This window comes from Xylona heveae (assembly GCF_001619985.1).
Source record: "Xylona heveae TC161 unplaced genomic scaffold L228scaffold_9, whole genome shotgun sequence".
NCBI classification, from domain to species: Eukaryota; Fungi; Ascomycota; class Xylonomycetes; order Xylonales; family Xylonaceae; genus Xylona; species Xylona heveae.
The window spans coordinates 468,334-494,150 of NW_017264201.1; the positions used below are offsets into that span (position 1 = coordinate 468,334).

Genomic DNA, 25,817 nt, shown 5'->3' on the forward strand with positions numbered 1-25,817 from the left:
TTATGCCGCACTATGCATATGCCCAGTGACTACCCGCTTTTTCGTAATAGTTCCCCATGCAAACTGGTGAGAAAATGAATATCAAGAGCTTCTTTTGCAAAATCGTCTGATGACGACTGCAATTTCTCACGGACAACGAAACTTTCCACCACTCCAAGGGTAAGAGAAATCTAGAAGAGTTTTGAAAGGAAAGCCATCACAGATTCGTTGAATAGATGTTAAAACGTGAACTAGAAAACAAAATCAAAGAAACCGTTGAAATCTTGCTCAAGTTGCGGAAGCAGGGACGAGGAAGCCTGCCGAAAGATAGTCTGCGCAGCAGGAGCTGACCAAAATACCAACGTCTATGAGAAAGATAGAATTGAAAACAAGAGAGGAGATACAAATAGATCGCCAATGCCATGAAAGAAGGTCGTTCTGGTGCATGTCATTAACACGTCAAATCATGTCGTCGTCTCAAATAAAACTCAATCTACAACGGAGTTTTCAAGAATATTTGAATGAAGCAGATTCCTCACTGCTGCCAAGAACGAACCCACGCTGAGGTTGACGATTTTCTTTCGCATCAACCTGGGCAGGAAGAGTGAACGCTTTAGAGTCTGATGAGCTCATCTCCGTTTTACTATGGTCGAAGACAGGTGGTGATGCTGTCTCATTAGGTTGCGCCAGATGGATAGACTGTGTGTCGCCCGCCAACCCCTCGTTATGGTCGATTGGAGGTCTTGGGCCAAATCCTGAAGCGTACTGCTTTGATAAGGGGTATTGGCGGGGTGATGAAACACTGCTTGGCGTGGCCTGGCCACTCGATGAGCCGCTACCACGTCCGTCTTTATCTTGTATTTTCCCCTGGATTCGACGTCCGTAAGGGGTAGATCTGATGGCGGGAAGAAGTGGGCGTATGCTTTCAACCAGCTGAGCTCTGCAATCGGAATCGGCGTAATCAAGCTACTTTCCTGTCAGCCAAGACAATGATTCTGAACATCCAGGCGAGAAGACATACAGCCGTCTGTACAACATAGTTTGCGAAAGAGTCACGGAGCATCTTCTCCAACTCATTAGGGTTCAGCATTTCTTCAATCATCGCTCGCCTCGTGTTGATATCTGCCGTTCGCAGACACTGTCATAGAAAATTCAGTACTTCCATCGACAATTATTTCGTTCAATGAACGCACCTTCTCAATGACATTAGAACTGAACTTCTGCTTTGATAAGGTGGGAACTTTGCCCAAAAATCCGCCCCAGAGAGGCTCTGAGAAAGCTGACTCGCCTAGATCGACTGTAGAATCTTATAAGCGCGCAATCTAGAACAATTCAGGCAAGGATTTACCTACGGATATACTGAATGACATAATTGCCAAACGGATCTTGCACCAGAGAAAATGAATTTGCAGAGATTTGCCTCACCAGCTGAGCCTTCTGATGCCCAGAAGCATGATCGATGCATCGCTGCAAAACACAGCAGCCGTGACGATGCGTGCCTACCACAACACAATTGGTGCCAACAGCATCAAAAATAAACTGGTATTTCCATGAGCGAAACGGGGCTTGAGATATGGTAGATTATCAAGACTGACCTGGGCATCTTCAGCACTAAGACGATTGAGACATTTTTGAATGACATGGTTGCCATTCAGATCTTGTATCAATTCAACCACTCGATCGCGAAGAGCGTAGATGATTGTTTGTGTCTACATTTGACTTTAGCAATGGGCTCACTAAAACCAAAAAGGGGTATACATACCTGTTCAGAAGTTGAAACAAATTCAATCATCTTCTGAAGAGCTCTGGTTCCATGCTGATTAAGAGCGATCCGTACCATTTGAGGGGCAGCATTATTTATAAGAACCGTCCGTTCTTCGTCGTTGGCAAATTCGAGCAATTTTTGGCAAAGATAATTTCCAAATGGATCTGAACAATTAACCTCAGTCTCTGAAGTGGGCTAGCTCAACATACCTGTCATCAATTCCACGATATGTTGACTGGTTTCGCGGAAAATCATATGCACATATTCTGGGTTTCGCTCCTCCAATTTCTTCTGCAAATACCGGCATCCGTGTTGGTCTTTGCAAAGGCTGTATATTTCGCCTCTAAGATGTTCCAGCTGCACATTCGTGAACCGAGCATTATCTATCGAACATCAGTACTGCTAAGATGAGGTCTGCCTTTAGGGAGTGTTTACCGTTTTGCATACGTCTTTGCTGAATAACGCGGGCTTGGCTGTCGGGAATTCGCGCCCCATACTGGTTATAAGGATGGTAGCTAGGAAATGGAGATGGCGGGGCCATAATCTGCATATGACCATTCGTTTGAGCGGCTGGCCCAATATGGAAATTATTCAAGCCAGAATGCAGCATTTGCATGCCGTAGCCACCATAGGAGGAGGGTGATCCATAAGGTGGCACTCCAGTGGGATTCGAGGTATCCTGAGTGCTCCCGTTACTGCTAGAAGAGGACAAAAGAGGACCAAACGGAGGAGCGTTTCCTTGCAGCCCTGACTGAATTGATGGAAAGGTGTTGGCCTGCTCTTCGCGGTGCAACTCTCCACCAGAAAGTTCCCTGCTATGCCGAGATTGGAGTGCCACTGGCGGAATGCGCCCCATGCTGGCATTGTGATTTTGTAGATGTTGTTGGGCGTGGGTCTTAGGGGAGCCTAAGCCCGCTAGGCCATTTGAACTCTTCATAGTGGGTATGTCATTAGTGGAATATGATGACTGCAGTTTCGGAGGAGCGTGCGAAGAAGTGTTATTCGACGCTCTGCTAGGCCTGCCTTGATCTCCAAGTGGTCCGAATTTGACCTCGAGAGGGTTCTTATGAACACGGCTGGTTCTGCTTGGTGATTCATTGGTAGAATGATCAGACTGACGAAACGCCACGCGTGGGGAATGATCATTTTGCTTTGCATGCTTTGCCTGAGCGACGTTCTGATGTAAATTGAAAGAATTTTGTGGGAGGCTGTGTTGTGCCGGCCGATGCGTGAAAGGCGGCCAGCCGTTGGATTTAGTTTCTGGACCGGGCGATTGAGAAAGCGCGAGATCAAGAGCGGCGGAGGACGCAGAAAGCTGGTATGTTCTGTCAGTCATCGATCCACATGGAGGGAAGCATTAGGTACTCACCAGTCCTGGGAAGTCGTTGCGACGAACCAAAATCGGGAACTTGTCATCGGTTGCATTCATCTGAAGGTAACTCTTGACATCCGGAGACGTTGCCTGATTATGGTCTTTCTTGGGAGCGGCTCGCTCATCGTCGTCACCAAAAAGAAAGCCAGTTGTGTTGATCTGGCCAAGTGAGAACACTGATCCCAGCTCTGGCCTCGTGCTTCGCATCCGAAAATTCAATCCTGAGGCTGGCATCGAATTCCGATTCATCCTATGAAGAGCATTAGCAAATCAAGATTGGGTCAATAGCCCTAACAAAAGAGGACCGAGTTGGGAAGACGAATGTTAGAAAAAGTAGTAACGACGAGAAAATCAAAGAATATTACACAATTCAATGTGCAAATCCCTGCCAAACGGGAGACAATTTGACATTGTATGTGAGCCCAACAGAATGTTAAATCAGCTGCACCCAAGGTTGGCAGAATGATACTGGCTGAGAGCAACCCGTGGTCATTGCAGGCCGCCAAATTAGAAAATAATAGCAATTGTTCTAATTGACTGAATTTCGATTCGAGGGCGTGTACGAAAAGGCAACTTACGCTGCGGCAGAACGATGATCAGTCTTGAAGACTTCTGATTCGTGCTGAAGTTCATTCTCATCTGAATTTCGGCGCGATGCTGGAACAGACTTTGAGGGAAGTTTATTGGGCAAAATCGTTGAAGGGAAGCTGCTGACAAGTTCTGGCGGAGGTGAAGTAAGCTGTGAGCTCGATCGAACTGACCGACTCGTCAACCCTGGCGGGGACGTGATGCTCGAGCTTGAAAGACGATTATGCCGCGGGAAGACCGTTGAGAAGATCGATTCCGGATATTCTGGTGGCGTTGTAGGCTCACTTTGGTGGCCTGCAGAAGGATGTACCCTTTCAAGATCCTTCGCCATTTTTCGTATATCTTCTTCCTCACGCTTCTGTTGGAGGTCGATCAGGTGCATCTCTGCTTCGAATCGTCTCCTTTGCTCCTTTAGAAGCTCATACTCCATGCGTTTTTTCTCAAGCTAAAGTGTAATAAGGTCAGAAGATGGATTACTCGTGCGAAGAAAGGAAACCTCACAAGTTGAACTTTATGGAAAGTCTAGAGGATTTTAAGTCAATGAGCTGAATATAAAGTCTGGAAGCGAGGTGGTGAATCTATACATGGGGGCCAATAGTGAATGAAAATGTGATGGAAAGCAGGAGGAGGACGTCGGCTGAGGGGACGCAGCTGCAACAATCAAACTTACTGCCGAAGTTAAATCCAGTGATTCTGCGGTCTGCACCCTTTGATGTGAGAATGGAGAGGTAGACGGCATCTTTGCTGAGTCTGTCGTGAATCGACGCTGCAAGCTGGAGCGAGCGTCCGCGGATGCGCGAGAAGGTCGTTGTAACGGATTGCTGCCCCCGCCATAGAGCGAATTGAACTGAGGAAAGGGAGAGCTATCATGGGGCGATTGAGGGCCGCGAAAGCGCATATCGTCAACTTTAAGGCCAGTTGTAAAAGACATTTCATCTGAGGATCCGAGCAGGCTGAAGCCAGGCGCAAGGCGTCTGTTGTTTGCTTCGTTCAGGTGGGTACTGCCGCTTTGAAGTGGGGTTGTACTGTACGTGAAGCTGAAGATAGATCCGGGAAACAAGTCTCTGGAAATCGATGCGACCAAGCAAAGCGGATATCGAATGCGAATCTAATAGGTAACGATAACTGCTTATAAATAATCATGAAAGTAAAGAGCAGATATGGCTGAAGCACAGCCCTCGGCGAGATACGATTTACCAGCAATCGAGTCTCCTGAGGACCAAGGAGCTCGTCAGAGCGGTAAGAACCGCCAAATGGGAACCACCTCGCACGGACCGGGCTGTTCTCTTTCTCCGTAGCGAAGTCGAGAACTCAAAAATGACAAACGCCAAGAGGGCAAGAGATTCAACAATATACTGTTCATCTACGCAGCAGAGGAAAGGACTGAATAGCACATTGTGGGCCTAACAGCCCGAACAGGGGAACGAATGGAAGTTCACAGTCGTTGGAGCGTTTGGCCAGCCGCCATAATTACGGGATAGTGGACGTGTCTCAGGTGCAGTCTCGGTAGGGGCAAAGTCAGACTAGGCGGCAAGGAACAGCCCATGCCAGCTTAGAATGACCCAAACTAGATGTAGGCAAAATGAGGGGTCCATCGGGATAATCTTGCAGGGTCCTGGAACGGATCATCAAACAATCACAATACATAATAACGATTGATGCCCTCTTTACTCCGCAATATATAAGCTCACAAGGGCACATTTATTCGACATGCATATCACTCACCGTACGCTCCATGACCAGATGCGACGCACTAAGTGAGTTTACTGAAATACGGATTGCAATCGAGGAATTCCATTCCACTGTTACCGGATCCTGGCGAATAGCTAGTGAATACATTCTCAATTCCCGAATGAAAACGCTATATAGAATGAATCTTCCTATAACCATCAAAATTGGCCTACCTCTGTGCCGCTATCGCATTATGAACGCTCCAACTGATGCGTTGAACTAGGCTCCTTCTTTTGCATTTGATTGCTGTGTTTACTTAGTCAAATTGCGGCTCACAATTCAAATTGCTTAAGAAGATAAGCTGGGCAGATGGATGAAACGTATGCCTGTGCACGTTCTTCAATGCAGAAATTTTGGAGGGTTTGTGAAGCTTTATTTGAACAGAAATGTCAAACTTCAATTGAAGTTTCATTACCTAAAATTTTGGATAAGGCACATGATGCCATCTTTCCGCTCCGGCTTGATTGTAGCTCTGGGAGGATGGAAGGGCGAATTTGCCAATAGTTGCTTGCTCCCGTTGTGCAAATCTTCTGATGACATTTGCCCCAATCGAATGAACCTGCATACAATCTGTAAGCGCATCATGATACTTCCAGTACAGAGGAATCCATCCCCGCCAGTGATCATTTCGCCCGTTAATCACCGCTTCAAGATTCATGGTCCGCTTGTGATTACTGTGGTACGGCGTGTTTTGATCAGCTATTTCTAAAGCAGAGTATTTTCAGTTGATGCATTGATGGGTGTGTGAGGTTGCGTAGGTATATTCACAAATAAGGCAAACTTCAGAAACGGGGAAAATGATCTGGCTGAATTGTACAAAAGGGGTTCCACAGGATTTACGATCAAAACGTCAATCAGTTGAATTATAGTTAATTGCAAGACCGAGCCTAATAACTACCTTAGGTACCTCAATGAAGATACCTAAGGTACCGACCTGCCTTCGAGCTTACCTTACCTACCGTAAGGTACAGTAGCGGAATACTTTCTCGACATCGCAATAGCTACAGACCTGCGTTGCCTGACAGAATACGAGTACCTCGTCTCGCTCGTCGAGGTGCGATAAGGTCATACCGAGTACGTATCTTCATTTTGTGGAATCCCGAGTCTTTACCTGATTCAGCTAGAAGCTAATGAAAGTACTAACTAGAGGAGGAAAGGCCCACTTCTCGACTCTCCAAACACCTCAAACAATTTATCTGAATTATCATTTCTTGGTAGTGGCGTGAAGAGAACGTGAGAAGAGCAGAGCTGGGTGGTCGTAAAGAAGCCATCATACAAGCTCACGAATCATAGATTGGCTCATGCCGCCACGAAGGAGACCTCCCGTGAGAACGGACGCCGAGAGCGTTCCAAGAGGATCCTCAAAGGTGGGCAATTCTTTTTCCTTTTCATGCTATGTTTCCTGCTAAGCAGCTCAAGGCCAACGGCGCGGAATCTTTGAAAAATGCAACGTCCCATGCAAAGAAGTCACCAGGCGAAAAGTCCCCTGGAGCAAGGTCAGAGCCTACTGAAACATCTCCCAGGGCAGGTGCTGGTCGCGACGATGTAATTATCTGAAAACTCCTCACCGGATGATATTTGCAACCTCGAAAGGCTTATGCTGAATATACAGGATCTCGAAGCGTTATTCCAGACTCATTATGAAGGGAAGTCATTGACGGATCCGATAAGCACTGCAAAGGTATAGTTCAAAAAAAAACAAAAAAACAAAATTAGCCCCAGATATTTGGCTCTGACAGAGGTCGCTAGGACAAATGGAATCTTTTACCGGCCTTTCTCAAGGTGAAGGGCCTTGTAAAACAGCATATCGACTCCTTCAACTATTTCGTTGAGGTCGAATTGAAGAAAATTGTACAAGCCAACAAGAAGGTTTTGAGCGATGTGGAGCCTCAGTTCTATCTGAAGTGGGTTCTTGAAGAACATGTTACTTCGGTGATATTAACTGACCTTTTCCATCAAGGTATACCGATATTTGGGTTGGTTCTCCGGAGCGTCTCGATGCCGACGGCGAAGATCAGATTACGCCAAACGAGTGCAGATTACGGGACATGACATATGCAGCTCCCGTCTTTGTCGCGATCGAATATGTTCGAGGAAAGTCTGTGGTCAAACGGCCAAGAGTGCCAATAGGTCGGTTGCCGATTATGCTTCGAAGCTCAAAGTGTGTTTTGTCGAACAAGTCCGAAAGCGAGATGGCAATACTTAACGAATGTCCTTTGGATCCCGGCGGATACTTCATTGTGAATGGCACCGAAAAAGTTATCCTCGTTCAGGAACAACTGAGCAAGAATCGAGTAATTGTCGAGGCTGAACCCAAGAAGGGCATTGTGCAAGCTTCTGTTACCAGGTGAGTATATAATGCAATAACGAGAGGACGAATCAAAGTACTAATTGTACGTTAAGTTCTACCCATGAGCGCAAGTCTAAAAGTTATGTGATTCTCAAAAAGGATCGAATATATTTGAGACACAACGTCTTGAATGAAGATGTCCCGATTGTCCTTGTTTTGAAGGCGATGGGGATCCAAAGTGATCATGAAATCCTACTTCTCGTTGCCGGAATTGACAATGTCTACCAAGACGATTTTTCTGTCAACTTTGAAGAATGTGCCAAGCTTGGAGTCCATACCCAGCAGCAGGCTCTCGAATATCTCGGAGCTAGGATCAAGATTACAAGAAAGCCGATAGGCAGCGGAGCACTCAAACGTAATTATACGCAGGAAGCTCTTGAAGCCCTGGCTTCTGTCATCATCACTCATGTACCCGTCCGTGGACTTAATTTCAGACCTAAGGCATTGTATGTGGCATTCATGGTCAGAAGAGTGCTCATGACTATGCACGATCCAAATATGGTGGACGATCGTGATTACGTGGGAAATAAGCGGCTCGAGCTGGCCGGACAGCTCCTGTCTCTTTTATTTGAAGACCTGTTCAAAAAGTTCAACCATGACCTGAAAATGAATATTGACAAGGTGCTCAAGAAGCCCAACAGAACTCAAGAGTTCGACGCTTTTGAGCACATGCAGGTCCATGGGAATTATATCACTCAAGGAATGAATCGAGCAATATCAACGGGTAATTGGAACCTCAAGCGATTCAAAATGGAGAGAGCTGGTGTCACGCATGTTTTAAGTCGTTTAAGTTACATCAGTGCTCTCGGCATGATGACTCGAATCTCTAGTCAGTTTGAGAAGACTCGAAAAGTCAGCGGGCCCCGAGCGCTCCAGCCGTCTCAATTCGGCATGTTGTGCCCTTCAGACACACCGGAAGGAGAGGCATGTGGTCTTGTCAAGAACCTCGCGCTGATGACACACATCACTACGGATGATGAAGAAGCCCCAGTTATCAAACTTGTCTTCGTACTCGGTGCTGAAGACATCGCCGCCATCAGTGGAAGAGTAGTCTATGGACAAGGCGCTTACATAATTTTCATCAATGGAACCCCTATTGCATTGACAAGGCAGCCCAAGCAATTCTTAAATGGCTTCCGAAAGTTTCGACGGATGGGTCGTGTATCCGAATTCGTCAGTATATACATCAATCACCATCATCATGCCGTTCACATTGCCACCGACGAGGGGAGAATTTGTCGGCCCCTTATAGTTGTCGAAAACGGTAAATCTCGAGTGACTGCTCGCCATCTCCAGGCTCTGCGCAAAGGCGAGTTACAGTTCGACGACTTTCTTTCTCGAGGACTTGTGGAGTATTTGGACGTCAACGAAGAAAACGATTCGAACATAGCGATTTACGAGAAGGATATCAATCCGTCCACGACTCACTTGGAAATCGAACCTTTCACGGTTCTCGGTGCCGTGGCTGGGCTCATTCCCTACCCGCATCACAACCAATCTCCTCGGAATACCTACCAGTGTGCCATGGGTAAACAAGCAATAGGCGCGATCGCCCATAACCAATTCCTTCGAATTGATACACTGCTTTATTTGATGGTATATCCTCAGAAGCCAATGGTGAAGACTCGGACCATTGAGCTTATCAAGTACGATAAGTTGCCTGCTGGGCAAAATGCAACAGTTGCCGTAATGAGCTATTCGGGGTATGATATTGAAGACGCGTTGGTTCTCAACAAAGCCTCTTGTGACCGCGGCTTTGGTCGATGCCAAGTGTTTCGAAAGTATGCCACTCAATTGAAAAAGTATCCGAATGGGACGATGGACCGTGTTGGTGATCGACACGAGGAGAACGGCGCCCCAATTAAAAAGCACGCGCTTCTCGACACTGATGGGCTTGCTGCTGTGGGGGATAAAGTCAGTAGCGGAGAAGTATACATTATGAAACAGACGCCTCTCAACACGTCAGCATCGGGTTTGGGTTCCGATTATGGCACAAACGAGTACCGGGACACTCCAATGACGTATCGACTGCCCGATCCATCGTATGTTGATAAAGTTATGATTTCGCAGACTGAAGCAGAGGCAACACTCCTCAAAATCCAAACACGCCAGACACGACGCCCTGAGTTAGGAGACAAATTTTCGTCCCGCCATGGACAGAAAGGCGTTGTGGGCATCATCGCCGAACAAGCTGATATGCCCTTCAACGATCAAGGCATCGTTCCCGATATCATTATGAACCCTCATGGATTTCCATCGCGAATGACCGTTGGCAAAATGCTCGAGCTGGTATCGGGTAAAGCTGGAGTTTTGTCGGGAAATTTGCAGTATGGAACTGCCTTCGGCGGAAGCAAGGTCGAAGATATGGGCAACATCCTTATCAACAAAGGCTTCAGTTACTCTGGAAAGGATTATTTGACTAGCGGGATTACTGGAGAGGCTCTTCCTGCTTATGTCTTTTTTGGTCCTATTTATTACCAGAAGCTCAAGCACATGGTGCAAGACAAGATGCATTCTAGGTCTCGTGGACCTCGAGCTATCCTAACCCGTCAACCAACGGAGGGTCGTTCCCGAGATGGTGGACTTCGTCTTGGTGAAATGGAACGAGACTGTCTTATAGCCTATGGGGCATCTCAATTATTACTCGAGCGACTCATGCTCTCTAGCGATAAACATGAAGTTGACATCTGCGAGACTTGCGGGTTGATGGGATATCAGAATTGGTGTCAGAACTGTAAGAGCTCGAAGGCGGTTGTCAAGATGATGATTCCGTACGCCGCAAAACTACTTATTCAAGAATTATTGAGCATGAATGTCTTGGCAAGGCTGAAATTAGAGGACGAATTCCCGGCATAGGTCGCACATGCTTGGCACTGCTAAGACATCACTCGTTTGGCTGAATTTCAATTTACTATTGGCATATTTGGGCGCATAGACGTTGGGACGGTGCATCAATTGTGGAGTTGGCGATTACTCTGATATTTACAGACAAGGTCCTATTTTAGAGGTGGTAATGAAATGCATTTTAACTTTGGCTAAAAGCAAATTGTACTATCTGCGAGATCTTTAAATGTATGTGGAGGTGCAAAATTTAACAGCAAGCCCTTCGAAGACCCAACTGCTCTTAATCAGTCTCAAAATCCTACATATCAGATGAGAGCGGGAACATGATTTTGTAGTTCGCGCTCAAGCAATAGGACACTAGGCTTGTGACTTGAACGGTAAGATTACTGGGGGTAGTTTTCGACTCTATTCTACGAAGGTATGTGAGATTGAAATTTCTTGGAGCTTACTACATGCCAGAATCCACAAGCGCTGCAGTACCTCGGTACCTAGGGCGAGCGAGCAAGCTGTATCCGCTGCTTCGCAAACAGCCGCGCCAAAACAACATTCTCAGGCAACAACTTGCACTCTGCTGTAGAAATGCAGAAGCCTCCAGTGCCGAAAGGAGACTCGCTGCAAGAATTGAACGGACGGTTTCCTTACCGCCATGTCCAAATACGCCAACTTGTCCATGTTCTGAACGTATGTCTTTAAACCTTTACCCTGCCGGGATAACCTCCGCTAAGTCTGGAAGCCAAGCCGTCCATCGCCCCCTGCCATTGTAGTCCATGGGCTTAATGCTACAGGGAAAAGTGTAATTGTTGGAACCATTACTGAGGCCTTCAATCTTTCTCATGCGGTTATACGAGCCCGAGAATGCATCACCACTCGGCACCTTCTCGAACGAATACTTGCAGAATCCTTAACCGCGATCCGCGCCGCGGAGCCCCAAAATTCCTGGAAAGGTAGTGCCTCTTGTGAAAATGTAGGGGCACTTTCAAATGCTTTGCAGGATTTATTAAGCGGCGTACCGAAATTTGTCCTCGTTCTGGACGACATTGACCGCCAACGAGAAATACCGCCTACTCTTTCTCCTGCGCTTGCACGACTTGGCGAAGTAGTACGGCTCCTCCTCAAATGAAAACCAGGGGAGAGAGACTGAATGACCTCTTTAGATTCCCAATTTGACCGTCTTGTTCATTATGACATCGCCCCGAGCACACATGCTTCGTACCGCTGGGACGCCTCACATATACTTCTCACCGTATACGAAAGACCAGTCTTTAGCCATCCTTTCAATATCGCCTCGATCAATATTTGAAGCGAAAGAGGCGTCTCCTGACCCTGACTATACGGAGGAGCAGCAAATAGAAGACTCTGCCTGGATCTGGTCCAGATTTTGCGGTGTGGTTTGGGATAGTATCGGGAAAGGCGCGGCACGAGATATTATAAGCTTGAGAGACGCGGCGGACAAGCTATGGCCCTCTTTTGTCGAGCCAATTGCGGAAGGGACCTATGGAACAAGGGACTTCTCAAAGCTGATGATTGCCAAACGGGCATTGTTTCAGAGTGATGCAATGCTTACAGAGAGCGTGACGTCTGAGAACATTGCAGAGCTAAGGAGAGACACATTGAAAAGTAAGATGATGCTATTAGAAGATTTGAAATACGGCATTGACATTCAGAGCAGATACGCATGAACTACCACTGTTCTCCAAGTTCCTTCTTTGCGCTTCCTATCTGGCATCTTTCAATCCTTCCAGACAAGACCCCATACACTTTATGAAAGCGACAGAAAAGAAAAGGCGGAGGAAGAGTACTGTTGGGACGAGTGCAAGAGCCACTAAGCACCGCAAGGTACGTAAATGCCATTTACTTCATGGCACGAGTTTTTCTAGCCAATTGCTCACCCCCTTCAAGATCCAGCGGCGGCTACTTGGCCCTCAAGCTTTCGTTCTGGAGCGCATGCTGGCTATTTTCCAGGCTATTTGCCCACGATCATTGGCATCGTCTGCAGACCTCCTTACACAGGTATATTGTAGCATCGTGTTCTAAAAGCGAAACCTCTTAACGCGTATCAACAGGTTGCCACACTCTCCTCGCTCCGTCTTATCATTCGAGCTTCTGGCACTGCTGATGCCCTGGAGCCGCAGACGAAATGGCGTGTGAATGTAGGATGGGACTACATTCTTCAATTGGCTCGAAGTGTCGATTTCGAAATTGAGGATCATCTAGCCGAATAAATGCTCGTAGTGATGTTCCGCTCAGTTTGTTGTCTTGACTGAGCCTCCATCATAAACTCAACATGATTCATCCCCTGATCTATTTCAGAAGTCAGTTGGCTGGATGAATCTGTTCAGCTCCTAAAGTGCCTCAACGGAGAGCACAGGGACTTTCTTTTCTCCACGTCAAATTTTCTATGGCGGCGCCTGAGCTTATTGCCAAATCGTTTGGTTCGAATGGATGCTTTGGAACTTCTGAGAATTTCACACACTTGGGAAAGTCTTCGAAGCATTTGGAAAGGGCCAGCACGCTGATCTTTTCTGCGGTATGGAGAGAGAATAATTGCACTCGGCGATCATCTCTTGCTACATTCTCCCGTTAAGGTCAATGGCCTGCCCTTTGCTTTCAAGATATTCTTATTACATTGACTTACCCGCGGCTATCAATCCAGTTTCAATATCTACATCAAAGCCAAGGCCAAGTCGGAACTCGTTTGCATGGGCATACTCCATAACTGTTTGAGACGAGGCCTGTTGCCGTCCTCTGAAAGCCTTATCAGGTTGGTGGTAGCGGAGATCGTACATGGATAACTGAATTGTTCAGAACTTAGTTAGACAGCGAATAGAATAAAGAAACGAAAGAAAATAAGGATACACGCGTTTCAGGAAATAGATGCGGAGAGGGGATCGTGTCAGAACGACAAGGACATCTTCGGTCTGGGCTTACGCTATTCTTTAGGCCACAGACGAGTATGCGGCAGTCATCCACCTGCTTGATGCCGGTCACTGCGCTTCGATGCCTGAGCCTCAGAGATTTGCCAGAGCTACGCTGGTCGTACAGTCTGACGCTGTTGTCTCTTAGCCCTGCTGCAATAGTTGAAGCTGAGAGGAATTCTAAAGCAAAAACGTCGGTTGGATAATGTATGGTCTTGAGTTCGGTCCAATTGCTAAGTGACTCCTGCAGGAGATTGATCCCGCTGCTTGTACCGATTGCAATATTGCCATCGGTCTTGGAGGGCGCAGAAGTCCAGATAGAAGTTTGCCCTGGAGGTTTTAATAGCACGTGAGCTCCTACATCTAACAGACTACCATCAAAGCATGAAGGGTCAACGAGTTTCGCCAAGTGCACAGTTGATTGCGTCGTTCCGCCTAGCGTTGTTGACATCAACGTCCTGGTTTTTCCGATGTTTACAGAAGTTATCTTTCCAAGTCAATTTTGCGAGGATCTATGGATCAGAAACAGAATGAAGATTTCGTACCTCAGATGCACTCGGTGGAGTTATCAAATGCCAACCGCGGATCTTTGAGTATTCAGGCTCACCATTTGATGACCATTTTGGAGCGATTGACCTAGATCGTATAAGCATATTGATTTTTTGACATGATTGAATCCATACATGTACTTGGAAACCCCTGAGTGAATAGTACCTGAGATGGGAAGCTTGTTAGTGCTTGCCCATACTGAAAAGCCGAGAATAGAGAATTCAAAACATTCATGCGCCAAGGCTGATTGGCGTCCCCTATAACTTGGGAATAACATGCTGGGATTTGTTTGACTCAAACGGACTTACTGAAGAATAACCCGCCGGTCTCTGGATCCCTGGCGAACTGCCCAATCTTCTCTCCTCGAGGATCGGAACTAGAGATGAGACGTTCTGAGGACAAGCCGGTTGCATAAGTCTTCGCCAGTGCCGCAGGTCGCAATTCCTGCCCATGCTCGCGCGGAAGGGAAAGAGCGCCGGCCAAGGGATGATTTAGAATTCTGGAACGAGTGATGCGCATTTTCAGCCGGGCCTCATCCCGCTCATCTCTTTTCCGTTTCTTATAAACAAAAGGGGAAAGTCCCGCCACGTCAATAAAAATGCACCAAACGATGAAAAGAAGATCTAGATTTTCGTGTACATGGACGGCAATGTATCGTTGAGTGATCTGACAAGGGAACAGCAGGTGAGAGATAGTGACTTACTCGCTCTAGATATTGGACTTTTGAGACGTTTTGCCTTGAATATTGTGACGCTGGCGCAGCATGATTTGGAAGGATTTTGAAATATTTCCTTTTCTCCGGATCTGATACACATGGACGGTACAATAGTCAGAAAAAAGATCCACGCGTATTATAGGTGGATTAAAGATTCCCGGGCAAAGCAAGAAAAAGTATCCCGTACCAAAATAATAACCCGGAATTCTTTTCTCCATGTTGTATGGCAAGGTGTTTCTGGCACTTCACAAAATTCTCATAATTGCAACCGATTCTCATACAAGGATCCGAAGAAGCTTTGGAGAGGCGTCGCTGAATTGGGTTCGATATTGGTCCTGGCCAATTGCTCGAATCACCGCAGCGGTGTTTAAAGGATTCGAATGGGAATCGAAATAAAAAGAGACGAAAAATCCTTTTTACGCTTTTCAGACACCTCAAATTTCTACCCGACGACCCTACAAAAAGATCAATTCTAAAAAACCGATCAACGCAGTTCGCTTTCAACGAGACCCTATGACGCCAGGAACGTCAGTTGGGAAAGTACGCGCTAAAGCGGAGCGCGGTCGCTTGCACAGCGCGGCGAATTTCACGAAACATCCTGAGGACTGACTAAGCTTGGCTTGTACTGAGCTGAAAGCTCGAGCACGAATCTCACCATTCAACTTTACAGTACTGTTTGAACAACCAATAACGCATCCTTTGACGTACCAGTAGCCTGCTATTTCCTGTAGCTACATAGGGGCTTAAAATGGGATAAAAGCAAGTCACAATCAGGTATTTGCTGAGGAAGACCATATTGATTTACTGCTATTTTGGACTATGCACATCGTAACCGTGCAACCACGTCGAAGGGGATGGTATTAAAAAAGGGAATAATAAAATAAACAATGAAAAGAGTGGGAATCAGGGGCAAAAATTAAAAAAAAAAGTTCAGAAAACCAACCCCCACTGCTGTACAGGAGTATGAACCGGCAACCGTCTCGCAAAGCCATCTAGGCATGCTTTGGTCCCTAATACAAACATCCTTCTCAAGCATTCTTCTCGTGTTGGGTAGAAACACGTTGAAGGGAAACAACTATGAATCTTGTTAGAGCAACTCTGCCGACGATATGACATTGGGGAGAAAAACTTACCGAAATCCTCCAACGACCGTTGTTTCTGATTCTTCTTCGGAGACTTCCCATGCATGAGGTTGTCGAAACCAACACTGTCCTGGAGGAGATAGTAAATGCCCCCGAGAACGCAGAAGACACCGAATGAGTAGATCCAAATACGGACAACGGCAACGATAGAGGTCTGGCCACCAATAAACCAGCCGAACAAGCAGAAGAACGTTGCGATAATGTCGACGACCAAGATCGCTCCAGTCAGTTGCCATGATGGAATTGAAGACCAGAAGGGGCCATTTGCACGAGTAATGAAGATGAGCCAGTTCTCCGACAAAGATATTTGAAGAAAGAGGACTTCATCACGGACACCAAAGTTCTGGACAATACCACCGTAAACACCCTGGTGCGCTGCATTGCTGTTGTCCTGGTAAGGGAACATGGTTGTGAGAGCAATCCAGGTTCCAACAGCCAGCACCACTCCGAGCAACACAGACATGCCCCAGAGCTTGGGCAAATTCCACTTGACAGGGGTTTTGGAGAAGGGTGCATTATCGTAAGCGATAGCCAACGTGGCAATATCTGCGAAGATGGCGATAAAGACGACCAGTTCCAAGTTCAATGAGTGATTCAGAATAGCAATCCACAGGCCAAGGAAAATCTCCAAATGCAGTGATAGCGCAATGCGGTACACGACGTAGGCGTACATTCGGTGAAAGATCTGTCTGGAGGTTTTCAAGGCGTCAATGATCGCAGACAAGCCTGGAGCTAAGAAGACAATATCAGCGGCTGAACGTGCGGCATCAGAAGCTCCCTCGACGGCAATTCCAGTATCGGCCTTTTTCAACGATGGGGCATCATTGACACCATCTCCAGTCATTGCTACCAGGTAACCACGCTGTTGAAGGATCTCGACGACATTGTATTTATGCTGAGGGAAGACTTCGGCAAAACCATCCGCGGCTTCGACAAAGTCATACACTTCAGAACCAGGCATCTCACCGCCGCCGCCGAGGCCAAGGCGCTCTGCGTTATACACATTAGTACCGAGGCCGAGCTGACGCGAAGTTTCACGGGCGATGCCAACCGCATCACCAGTGAGCATCTTAATTGAAAGACCAAGGGTCTTGGCTTCATTGATGGTTCTAGCTGTATCGTGACGCGGAGGATCAGCACAAGGCATGATTCCAAGAATCTCCCAAGAGCCTTCGCCCCGCTTTCGAGCGACACCAAGGGAGCGGAAACCTCTCGTGGCGAATTCGGCGACCTTATTCTTGTATGCTTGATCAATCTCCTCTGGGATAGGGTGATCCTCTTCCACTGTTTTGAGTACGAACAGCGGGGCACCTTTTACGCAAATGATGCGCTCGCCTTGAGGAGATTCAACAACTGCGCTGACCTTCTTGGATACCGGGTCAAATGGATGAAATTCGAGAACCCTGTACTTCGACAGGACACCCTTGGCGCGAGGGTAGTAACGAAGAGATTTCAGGAAGGCTTTATCAATAGCATCGATACCTTTCTTCTTGCGTGATGCTGCAAGACAAGCCGTGAGCATGAGGTCCTCGGGCTCGACGCCAGCGACAGTGAAAGGCTCAGCGAGGGATAGTTTATTCTTTGTCAATGTACCCGTCCTAGACTTCATGTCAGCTCTGCATTATGATTAGCGGTCTCAGTTGTTCTTACTTGTCAGAGCAGAGAATCTCAACGCCTGCCAGGGACTCAATAGCAGAAAGTTTTTGCACGATGGCCTTCTTCTTGGCCAGATATGCCGCGCCGACGGCCATTGTGGTTGTAACTACTGCTGGAAGACCGACAGGGACACCAATAATGGTGATAGCAAGGGTATATTCGAGGATTCTAACGATGGAATTGTTTCGATAGAATGAGGACACCCAAACGATCAAAAGGGTGAAAATGACCAAGATAAGGAGGACAGTACCGATGCCGTTGAGAACCTCTGTGAAGTGGCCAGTTCCACCAGATGCAGCGCTGACAAGAGCAGCGGCGCGGCCGACGAAAGTACTATCACCTGTAGCGGTGATAACCATGAACGCTTCACCACGTTTGACGGCCGAGGAGGCATAGCAAGTGTCGCCAAGATGTTTGTCAACTGCAAGCGACTCTCCTGTAATAGCTGACTGGTCCACTTGAAGGAAGGCGTCTTCGGTAACGATGCGACCATCAGCGGGAATGATTGTTCCCTGCAGAATTGAGCTGTCATTCATCAGTCCTTCATGGGGGTTTCGAGAATAAATCTTACCTCTTCAATTTGAAGAATATCACCTGGAACGACCTCGGGAGCTTCGACCTCTTGAAGGCGGCCATTTCTTAGCACGACAGCCTTGAGGGCCAAGGTTTTCTTGAGCTCATCCACAATAGATCCCGCTTGGAATTCCTGAACAAAGCCGACCGTGGCATTTAGCAAAAGAAGGGCGCAGATGACACCAAAGTCAACCCAATCTTGCAGACCTGCTGCGAGAACGGCAGCGGCCTACCCATATATGTTAGTAACAGCAACAATCCCGAGGCGTGTATACAACCCGCCGCCGGGCAATCGCGAGTAGCTCACCTCCATGACAAACTGAATCGGTCCGACAAAATAACCCAAGAATTTTAAAATCAGGTTTTCTTTCTCTTCCTTCATCTGATTCAGACCGAACTTTTTACGTCGAGTGAGCACTTCCTGGTCAGATAGACCTTGGCGAGTATCCGTTTGAAGTAGCTCTTCAGATACAGGTCGAGCTCCACCGGCGGCAACGTCCTCGCCTTCCTCTTCCTCCTCTTGGTGCTCGTCTTGAGACTCGAGCTCGTCAATGAGGGCGTCCATATCCTCCTCCTCCTCTTCCTCGTCACCGGGCTCCTGCTTTTGAGGAGTGGTACCAGGGGCGTCATTTTGGCTTTGATAATGGCCAGCCTTCTCGGGATCATGTTGACCATCGAGGCGGCCCGAAGGCACATTAGTGCCGAGATGGTTCGGTGGGGTCGCGTCGGAACTGGCGTTAGACGAGTCCCCACCAGCGGGGTGAGCCCCGGTCGGATTGTCAGCCATGGGGATGGATGATCAATGCGCGAGACGTCTGCGTGATGTGGGGCGCAAAGGACAATCAAGGATGAAGAAAACAAGAATCAACCAACAGGTCACTGGAAAAGGGAAGAGATAGAGGGAATTTGTTCAGCGATAGAATTTTTAAGGCAGTGTGGGAACGTAGAACGTTGTTTGTTTTGGGGAAATTCGCTGCTCTGTTGACAATGTCCGCAAGCGAGCTCGGTCCTGGCTCGACTTGAGCTTATTCTGGTAGCTCTACTCACGAGCGACTGTGCACTGTTTTGTGCAAAGGCAATTGAGACCGCGCACTCAGCGTGCTTGCAGCGATGAGCAGTGGAGAACCCCACGAGCTGTAGAAAGAGGTTGAGGGTTAAACAACAAAGAAGAACGGCACGAAGGATGGATGAGGGAGGAGGGAAAAGGAAAGAAGGAAGGACGGGGAGCGACAAGACTGAGGATATATTCCTGAGGAGGGGAAGCAGTCGGTATATGAACGAACACTAGCGACTAGACCTATGCGGGACAACCGTCTCGCGGGGAGAGGATTTAGGCTTAGAAAACGTCCAATGACAACGAATGAGAATGTTCCGTTGTCCGGACGGGCGCTCATAGATGGCGTAGGAACCGACTGAGGACAAATTTGGGAAAGGTAGAGGAGGGGGGTTGCTCTTTCCTTTGGAGAGTTTCCGACCAAGCTGGTCCGCTGTCCCAAATGCGGATAGCTAAAGCTATATGCCAGATACGTAGTGCTGCCCTTACGGTATGACAATAGTAGCTGCTTGTCCCGTACAGTACCTCTTTCAGCAACCTTACGATGGAACACGTTGCTCTCAGACGATTGATTAAGTCAGACATAGTCATCATAAACGAAAATGCCCCTGATCTCAGAAACAAGGGAAATATTATTGCACTGTAGCTGCCTTGGCCTTCACCAACCCTTCTTCTTGGCCGACTTTGCGCCGAGTTACCTGTTTTCCTTCAGCTGGGCGGCCGAGACTGGACCGGCAAAAGAGCAAGTCTCCTCTACGTATTGCAGCAGACAATGCTTGTGATGTAGTATCATTGTTCTGCAAATATACTGGTATCATCCAACATGGCAAAGTCTACAGCTTCGACAAAAGTTTCAAGCAGAAGTTCATGCATGTTGATCATCGTAGAATTTGTTTTCACAATCGATGGTTGTCGAGGCCGCCATGACAACGCAGGGAATGCTACAAATAGCGGAACTTGATGCAAGTCTCACCAAAGTACCCGAGACTTTCCCCCTAAAAAATCCTAAGACGATTTTCTCGTTAAAGGGCCATGAGGCAAATGGCTCAGTAGCATCGATGACCCCCTGGTTGGCACCGCATACCTTGGCCGTTGACCGGCAGCTTGATCTCCTTCCCTGTCGCCCCCAGAAAGTCATCTTGCAAATGTCTCGATCCCCAAAATGCCGTGACGACTCATCTGCTCAAAATAGTCTAAGAAAGATGCCTGCTCTAGTTCTGATTTAATAACTTGGATTTGGAAGATGGTAGAGCGTATCTTTTGCTCACTTTGCTTTCAATCTAGACACTCATGTTTGGTAAAAAAAAGCTAATTCGTAGTACTCAAATTTGGGGATCTGTGAAACATCTCCGGAAATACGTAAGTAGATCCGAATTTGAGATAGTCAGCTTTTTGACGAGGTCGCAAAGGTTTGTAGAATTGAGGGATCCAGATTCTTAGAGATGGGCAGTGACAGGTCGACAGTCTTGTCTTCCCTGAACCGGAAGCTGTCCATTGTGTAGGTTCGTATAGTGGAAACCTCCCTACCTATCTACCTACCTTACATCAATGGGGCCGCTAGGTGAAACTTTTCTACCGTAGTATGGCTTGACGATAACCTTACGTGGGGGTGTTTGGAACACAGACCAAGCTGGTGTGCATGATACGACGTCGACCAAATGGCACCGCTCGCCCCGCTAGCACAAAGCGATCGAAAAGCCCACCCTTGCACAGCGGCTCGTGCATTTGGTGCATTGATGTGCGTCCACTAGTAGCTCTGGCAACCAATCATGGATGCTGATAGAGCCACAGATGTCGAATAAGAATTTCTCCAACCACCCTACCACAACCCTTTGACACATTTTGTGTAAGCAAAGCAACGGCAAATCTCAGTCGCTTGTGATGGAAAACGCCAGCTCTTCACAGCAAGAAGCCTCAGCGGGCGCTGACCCTGTTTGGCTAGGCGATGTCTTCTCAAGTCAGTGGCTGCAAGACACTCACGTCACCACCGCGTCGTTTAATAATTATTACGTGTCGGCTCGAGCCTCATAATGCTCTTTTACCACCCTACAGTAAAGGAGACGTCCAGTACTATAATATGGGGGAATAGGTCGCATAGCAGCCTACAGTACTGGTTGTTCCCTAATATGATCGTCGGCCCCGGGGTTTTACTCCGCACCTTTATCCGCACATTCGTCTCCACAATTTAAAAGATTTATCGTCTGGGGATGAACCTTTGGGGCAGTTTCGGTGGTGGGGGATCGGCTCGACATCCCCCTCCTCCCGCCCAAGCAAGGTTTTCCCGAAGATCGCGGAAGTTTAGTACGCTTAGCGAGAAAACTGATCTTCCGCACCAAGCCAACGGGTAGAAGGGTTGATAATGCGTTTTCAGATGGAAAGGGTCTTGAACGCGAGCAAGTCCAAGCGAAATGGAGCACAAAAACTCCTCCATTGCAAAGGTTTTCGCCTAAAAAAAAAAGAAAAGAAAAGAAAAAAGGACAAAAACAAGACGATAGTGATTAAGAAAACCGATCGTGAGCGAATGATAGGTATGGCGAGTGAACACCGCAAAGTAGACGACCAAAAGGTTAGTAGAGTGAGTTAACTTATAGATGAAAACATACCGAAATTTTTTCTTTAATTATTTACTAATTTGATCAAAGTAAAATTTCATTTCACTCGGAAATTTAGACCACGTCTGGCTTGAGATAGCTATTGCTGATAAGACACTAAAATTTTCACCAGAGATCATCAATCTTCCGAGGCTAACACACGGTAGTCTCGTGCTATGTTACGACGTAAGGGGAAGTAACTTATCTCACTGAATCAATCGTGAGACAAGAGTCATTAAATTTAAATATTCTTATAATAACACAAGTATTCTCACTCCTTTTTTTTTTCGCCCAGCAAACAGTTGTAAATCAACGCAGAGCTAGTAAATGCCGGATTTCAGGTTGAATCTGTAGGAAACGCCAGCAGTGAAGTAGAAGAGCAAAATAAGAAGCCAAATCCCACTATGTTAGATATCTAGAAGCGAAGTTAAGAGGAAAGATTGAAGGCTCTATGATCAAGTATTATGAAAGCCAGGGAACTCCAAGCGAACGAAACCCATCCAAAGATCATTGCTCGTTCAGGATAGACGCAGCTTGACCGAAATGTTCGAGAGAAGAGACACATACGAAGAGAACCTAATACATTTCCTGCAAATACCAGAGACACCGATAGGACGCACAGCTGAACCTGAGATTTAATCACGGAAAATAAGGACGACGCTTTTGGTTTGAATAGAACGGTCGAGAAGGAAAGAAAAGAGGCCGAGTCAGTGTTGAGTGATCAACTGTTTGATGATAGGCTAACCAAGCCAATTGAGAGCAATCATGAATGGATTCTCAAAATTGTTGGCCCGACTTAGTTTCATCAAAAGAAGGGATTAGCTGCTGTGCCCCGGAGGCGGAGGTTGCGAAGGTGCAGCACCAGGCAACATAAACCCAGGAGGAAGCATGGGCATGCCTCCTGGGATACTGGGAAATTGAAAACCGAAACCAGGGACAGCTGGGGGCACGCCGATAGCATTGGGATTGGAATCCCGGTCTGAGCCGTCGTGACGATCATTGCGACGGTATCTTGAAGTGTTATCCTGAAGAGATCTACTTGAGCGAGGACCATTCTTCCCTCCCTGGTCGGTAGCCATTCGTCGGCTGATTGCTGTAGGGGACGGTTAGTCAAATAAATTGGTTTTCCTGGATTGTAGACGCACCTTTAGATGAGACACCTGCACCAATTTCAATATCAGGCTCCTCAACGGATAAGCCACCCTCGATTTGCTTCCCTCCAGATCCACCATATTCAGCAGTAAGCATCCATTTTCGATCAGCATCGGTCAATCGATCGATGGGTATCACACTGATTCCACTTTGATAATCGCTGCAGTCACGTGGTCCAAATCCGACTCCCCAGCGAGTCTTTTCAAGTCAGCAATGCACTAAAACATGTTGCGATTCTTAAAACTTACCCGTAACTGCATTTCAGTTGATTTGAAATGTTCCATGCCCTCTTTCGCAGCTACGGCGTCTCTACGCGAAAACATCTTGACAAAGGCATGCCGTTTGTCGGTATTCACAATACAGGTCTGTACTTGACCAAACTTGGAGAACACTTCACGAAGTTCGCGCTCAGAACACCTAGAGTTTGTTAGATAGTAATTTTATATCCGTACAGGGATTACTTACGTAACGCCGCCAACAAAGAGGGTTCTGCTAAGAACTTATAAAACAATCAGCTTCTTTGTTCAAGATGCAATACCAGACATTCTTTACCTTTGATGTTGCCTTGTCCTATCGTGTAGTCGTAGTCGACCCATTTTGGCATATTTGGCGGCGGAGCGTCAAATGGCCGAGAAGGACTAGGACTGCGATGCTGTCGAACAGACGGGGGACTACGTTGCCGATAGTCATTGCCTCTACCACGACCGCTCTTAATGCGGCCTCGTCGGTCATAGTTGTCACCCCGCTGAGCATTACGGGCAGGTGAATCTCCACTGTATTCGCCATATACGGGGCTGTCCCGGCGTCGAGGAGGAGTCTCGCGACTGCGGCCCCAGTCGACAGGTGACCGGGACCGAGAGCGACGATACTGATGGTCAGGTGTGCGAATGTGAGTCTCAGCTACGCCGTTCCGATCACGTGACACCATGTCATTCCTTCCCCCCCAAGCATTCGGATCAACTGCTTGAGGCCATGCATTAGGGGCAACATTACTGGCTGCTGGTACTGGAGTAGCAGAGACTGCAGCAGCAGCAGCACCTTGATTGAGAGCACCCAAAATCGGGCCCCACTGCTCTTGAGGGATACCTGCTTGTGCGAGTCCTTGGAGAAGCATCAACTGCTGCTGCAAAATATCAGACCCCCCGCCTGGATTTGCTGCAGGAAGCATAGTTGCTAAAGCTGCGAGGGGATTAGGTGCCGCAGTAGCAGGGACCTGAGAAGTACTATTCAATGCCGGAAATTGTGGTGCAGTTACTTGGCCGCTCGTAGGCATGTTTACAGGTGGTGCGATCGGCGGCAACGGAGCCTGAGTTACGGACGAAGACACTTGGTGCGGAACTGCATTCTGTGCATTGGTTACATTATTTGAACTATCCTGTGGCGGAAAAGGTGTCGTTGAAGATGCCGCTGGGGTCTGTTTAGCCATATTTGCCAGTGCTGCCAATATAGCAGAGGTGTTTGGTGCCGAAGCTGCTTGCGTTTGTTGCTGATGAGGCTGTGCTTGTTGCAAATTGAGGGATTGCTGCAGGTCCCGGGGCGGCGATCCTTCGGGCGTTGTTGATTGCACCACTACAAGATAATATTTATCAGACTTCGGGGTTCATCAAGCACGAAAAGAATTTATGAGTTCTTACTTTGTGGAAGCGGGGCGTTGAGCTTGTCTTTGAAAGACAAAAGCATTTGTGCCGGAAAAGTATTTCCACGCTCCCAAATGTCAACGAGCTTCTTTATTTTCTCCTGTACACGCATGGGAATGAGTAAGTTGGGCTCATCAAATTGAAAAGGCACTGGGTAGTCAACTGCAGCAGAAAGCCTATCCTCGAGGTGCTCTTTGCGCGTATCCTCGCAACAAAACGCTCGGCCTTTTGAGCAATACATTAAATAGCGTACCTTTTGGTCATCGGGCGCAGATTGTATGATATCAGTCATCAGCACGGGAAGCAGTTCCGTTACTCTATTGACACCAGCAGCGAAGGTGCCATCTGGTACGGTATTGCCAAATGCCTCGCCGGACTTTCTTGCCTGGTCTACCCACTGTCGGGTTACAGAATCTACGACGTAAAGCACGCCTAACTTGTGTGTTCCAGGTGTTTTCTTGAAATGTGTGTAGAGTTTCTGGACGATTACGGACTCGGACTATAGATCAAAGACCAGTTTAGCTTGTGGTATAAACATGCTTTGCAGAACAAATATCTCTTACCTGAACATTCGTGACACAGAGGGCCGTTATACTGTTTATCTTTGATCCAGACACTCCAGGAGGTTTCAATGATTGCATATAATGAAGAGCTGCATCCAGCTCTGTTAAGACTGTTGACGACATGATTGGTCCACTCAAAAAAGAGATTATCTCTCAACTCATCAAAGTTCAAATGCGAATGGCTCAACAAAGGTCTTAATGCGATACGCGGTTCGTGGCTGTATCAGAGCCGCGTACGCAAGTCTTTGGGAAGGTGTAATCGCAAGTGGAGTGTAAAATATTCAGCAGTGCTTGAGCTACTGCACTCTCGCGCGATCGTGTCACCAACGTCGAAAATCCACACTGCAGTGGCTACAAGTTATTCGCGCGACTCCAGCCTCAGAGAGCGAGAGGTGGACGGCTAGCGAGTATCCTTTACTTGTCTTCAATACGTGCAATGTTAGATTAGACTCTATCGAGATAAAGCGGCAAATATATGCTGGTACGGCTGATGAGAGGGGAGAGTCGGCTGGAGGATTGCAATCAGGTAGGGTTGGTTTATAAGGCGAAGAACCTTGAAGCGAAGTGTCCGAAAGCGACTACAATCACGTGATGTGAATGCCCGCAACAATAGGCGATGTGTAAAATTACTCCATTTTTGT

The 25,817-nt window shown here is 47.4% G+C and overlaps 7 protein-coding genes across 7 annotated transcripts; 2 read left to right on the plus strand and 5 right to left on the minus strand.

The window, feature by feature from the left end:
• Positions 1–671: 671 nt before the first annotated feature.
• L228DRAFT_176811 (ARM repeat-containing protein) lies at positions 672–4,928 on the minus strand. Its single transcript, XM_018329520.1, has 11 exons — positions 4,375–4,928; positions 4,206–4,226; positions 3,695–4,149; positions 3,114–3,366; positions 2,180–3,059; positions 1,954–2,127; positions 1,742–1,908; positions 1,575–1,688; positions 1,332–1,518; positions 1,173–1,276; positions 672–1,117 (listed from the first exon to the last, which is right to left on the minus strand). Exons 1-11 carry the CDS (start codon positions 4,633–4,635, stop codon positions 941–943), a joined length of 2,793 nt encoding a protein of 930 aa, XP_018186223.1. The 5' UTR covers positions 4,636–4,928; the 3' UTR covers positions 672–940.
• A 2,104-nt stretch (positions 4,929–7,032) lies between these two features.
• Positions 7,033–10,641, plus strand: L228DRAFT_213122 (beta and beta-prime subunits of DNA dependent RNA-polymerase; the record flags this gene model as incomplete). Its single annotated transcript, XM_018329971.1, has 4 exons — positions 7,033–7,116; positions 7,185–7,339; positions 7,396–7,782; positions 7,839–10,641. 4 exons carry the CDS (start codon positions 7,033–7,035, stop codon positions 10,639–10,641), a joined length of 3,429 nt encoding a protein of 1,142 aa, XP_018186224.1.
• A 532-nt stretch (positions 10,642–11,173) lies between these two features.
• On the plus strand, positions 11,174–12,939 carry L228DRAFT_176883 (hypothetical protein). Its single transcript, XM_018329521.1, has 6 exons — positions 11,174–11,310; positions 11,363–11,728; positions 11,784–12,246; positions 12,299–12,465; positions 12,529–12,639; positions 12,693–12,939. Exons 1-6 carry the CDS (start codon positions 11,209–11,211, stop codon positions 12,849–12,851), a joined length of 1,368 nt encoding a protein of 455 aa, XP_018186225.1. The 5' UTR covers positions 11,174–11,208; the 3' UTR covers positions 12,852–12,939.
• L228DRAFT_176899 (hypothetical protein) lies at positions 12,846–13,395 on the minus strand. The gene is made up of 2 exons (XM_018329523.1): positions 13,265–13,395; positions 12,846–13,196 (listed from the first exon to the last, which is right to left on the minus strand). Exons 1-2 carry the CDS (start codon positions 13,341–13,343, stop codon positions 12,982–12,984), a joined length of 294 nt encoding a protein of 97 aa, XP_018186226.1. The 5' UTR covers positions 13,344–13,395; the 3' UTR covers positions 12,846–12,981.
• Positions 13,396–15,329, minus strand: L228DRAFT_176898 (hypothetical protein). Its single transcript, XM_018329522.1, has 6 exons — positions 14,996–15,329; positions 14,797–14,897; positions 14,402–14,651; positions 14,228–14,258; positions 14,090–14,180; positions 13,396–14,031 (listed from the first exon to the last, which is right to left on the minus strand). The coding sequence occupies exons 1-6, from the start codon at positions 15,024–15,026 to the stop codon at positions 13,438–13,440; spliced, it is 1,098 nt and encodes a 365-aa protein (XP_018186227.1). The 5' UTR covers positions 15,027–15,329; the 3' UTR covers positions 13,396–13,437.
• A 252-nt stretch (positions 15,330–15,581) lies between these two features.
• Positions 15,582–19,365, minus strand: L228DRAFT_262591 (plasma membrane ATPase). Its single transcript, XM_018334431.1, has 5 exons — positions 18,487–19,365; positions 18,178–18,408; positions 17,601–18,118; positions 15,942–17,548; positions 15,582–15,883 (listed from the first exon to the last, which is right to left on the minus strand). The coding sequence occupies exons 1-5, from the start codon at positions 18,964–18,966 to the stop codon at positions 15,837–15,839; spliced, it is 2,883 nt and encodes a 960-aa protein (XP_018186228.1). The 5' UTR covers positions 18,967–19,365; the 3' UTR covers positions 15,582–15,836.
• Positions 19,366–22,642: 3,277 nt separating this feature from the next.
• Positions 22,643–25,299, minus strand: L228DRAFT_240443 (hypothetical protein; the record flags this gene model as incomplete). Its single annotated transcript, XM_018331243.1, has 7 exons — positions 22,643–22,917; positions 22,970–23,174; positions 23,225–23,393; positions 23,442–23,475; positions 23,529–24,545; positions 24,611–25,112; positions 25,177–25,299. The coding sequence occupies 7 exons, from the start codon at positions 25,297–25,299 to the stop codon at positions 22,643–22,645; spliced, it is 2,325 nt and encodes a 774-aa protein (XP_018186229.1).
• Between the last annotated feature and the right edge of the window lie 518 nt (positions 25,300–25,817).

Coding starts and splice junctions, on each gene's coding strand:
- L228DRAFT_176898 (XM_018329522.1), bottom strand. CDS start 15,026: ATGGAGAAAAGAATTCCGGGTTATTATTTTG. Junction 14,259..14,401: donor GACCGGCGGGTTATTCTTCA/GTAAGTCCGTTT, acceptor TTCCCATCTCAG/GTACTATTCACTCAGGGGTT. Junction 14,032..14,089: donor CTCCACCGAGTGCATCTGAG/GTACGAAATCTT, acceptor TGACTTGGAAAG/ATAACTTCTGTAAACATCGG.
- L228DRAFT_176811 (XM_018329520.1), bottom strand. CDS start 4,635: ATGTCTTTTACAACTGGCCTTAAAGTTGACGATATGCGCTTTCGCGGC. Junction 1,689..1,741: donor TTGTTTCAACTTCTGAACAG/GTATGTATACCC, acceptor AGTCAAATGTAG/ACACAAACAATCATCTACGC. Junction 1,277..1,331: donor TTATGTCATTCAGTATATCC/GTAGGTAAATCC, acceptor AAGATTCTACAG/TCGATCTAGGCGAGTCAGCT.
- L228DRAFT_176899 (XM_018329523.1), bottom strand. CDS start 13,343: ATGGAGTATGCCCATGCAAACGAGTTCCGACTTGGCCTTGGCTTTGAT. Junction 13,197..13,264: donor AACTGGATTGATAGCCGCGG/GTAAGTCAATGT, acceptor GGGAGAATGTAG/CAAGAGATGATCGCCGAGTG.
- L228DRAFT_176883 (XM_018329521.1), top strand. CDS start 11,209: ATGCAGAAGCCTCCAGTGCCGAAAGGAGACTCGCTGCAAGAATTGAAC. Junction 11,729..11,783: donor TTGCACGACTTGGCGAAGTA/GTACGGCTCCTC, acceptor TGACCTCTTTAG/ATTCCCAATTTGACCGTCTT. Junction 12,247..12,298: donor AAGGAGAGACACATTGAAAA/GTAAGATGATGC, acceptor CATTCAGAGCAG/ATACGCATGAACTACCACTG.
- L228DRAFT_262591 (XM_018334431.1), bottom strand. CDS start 18,966: ATGGCTGACAATCCGACCGGGGCTCACCCCGCTGGTGGGGACTCGTCT. Junction 18,409..18,486: donor CGATTCAGTTTGTCATGGAG/GTGAGCTACTCG, acceptor ATATATGGGTAG/GCCGCTGCCGTTCTCGCAGC. Junction 15,884..15,941: donor ACGGTCGTTGGAGGATTTCG/GTAAGTTTTTCT, acceptor CAAGATTCATAG/TTGTTTCCCTTCAACGTGTT.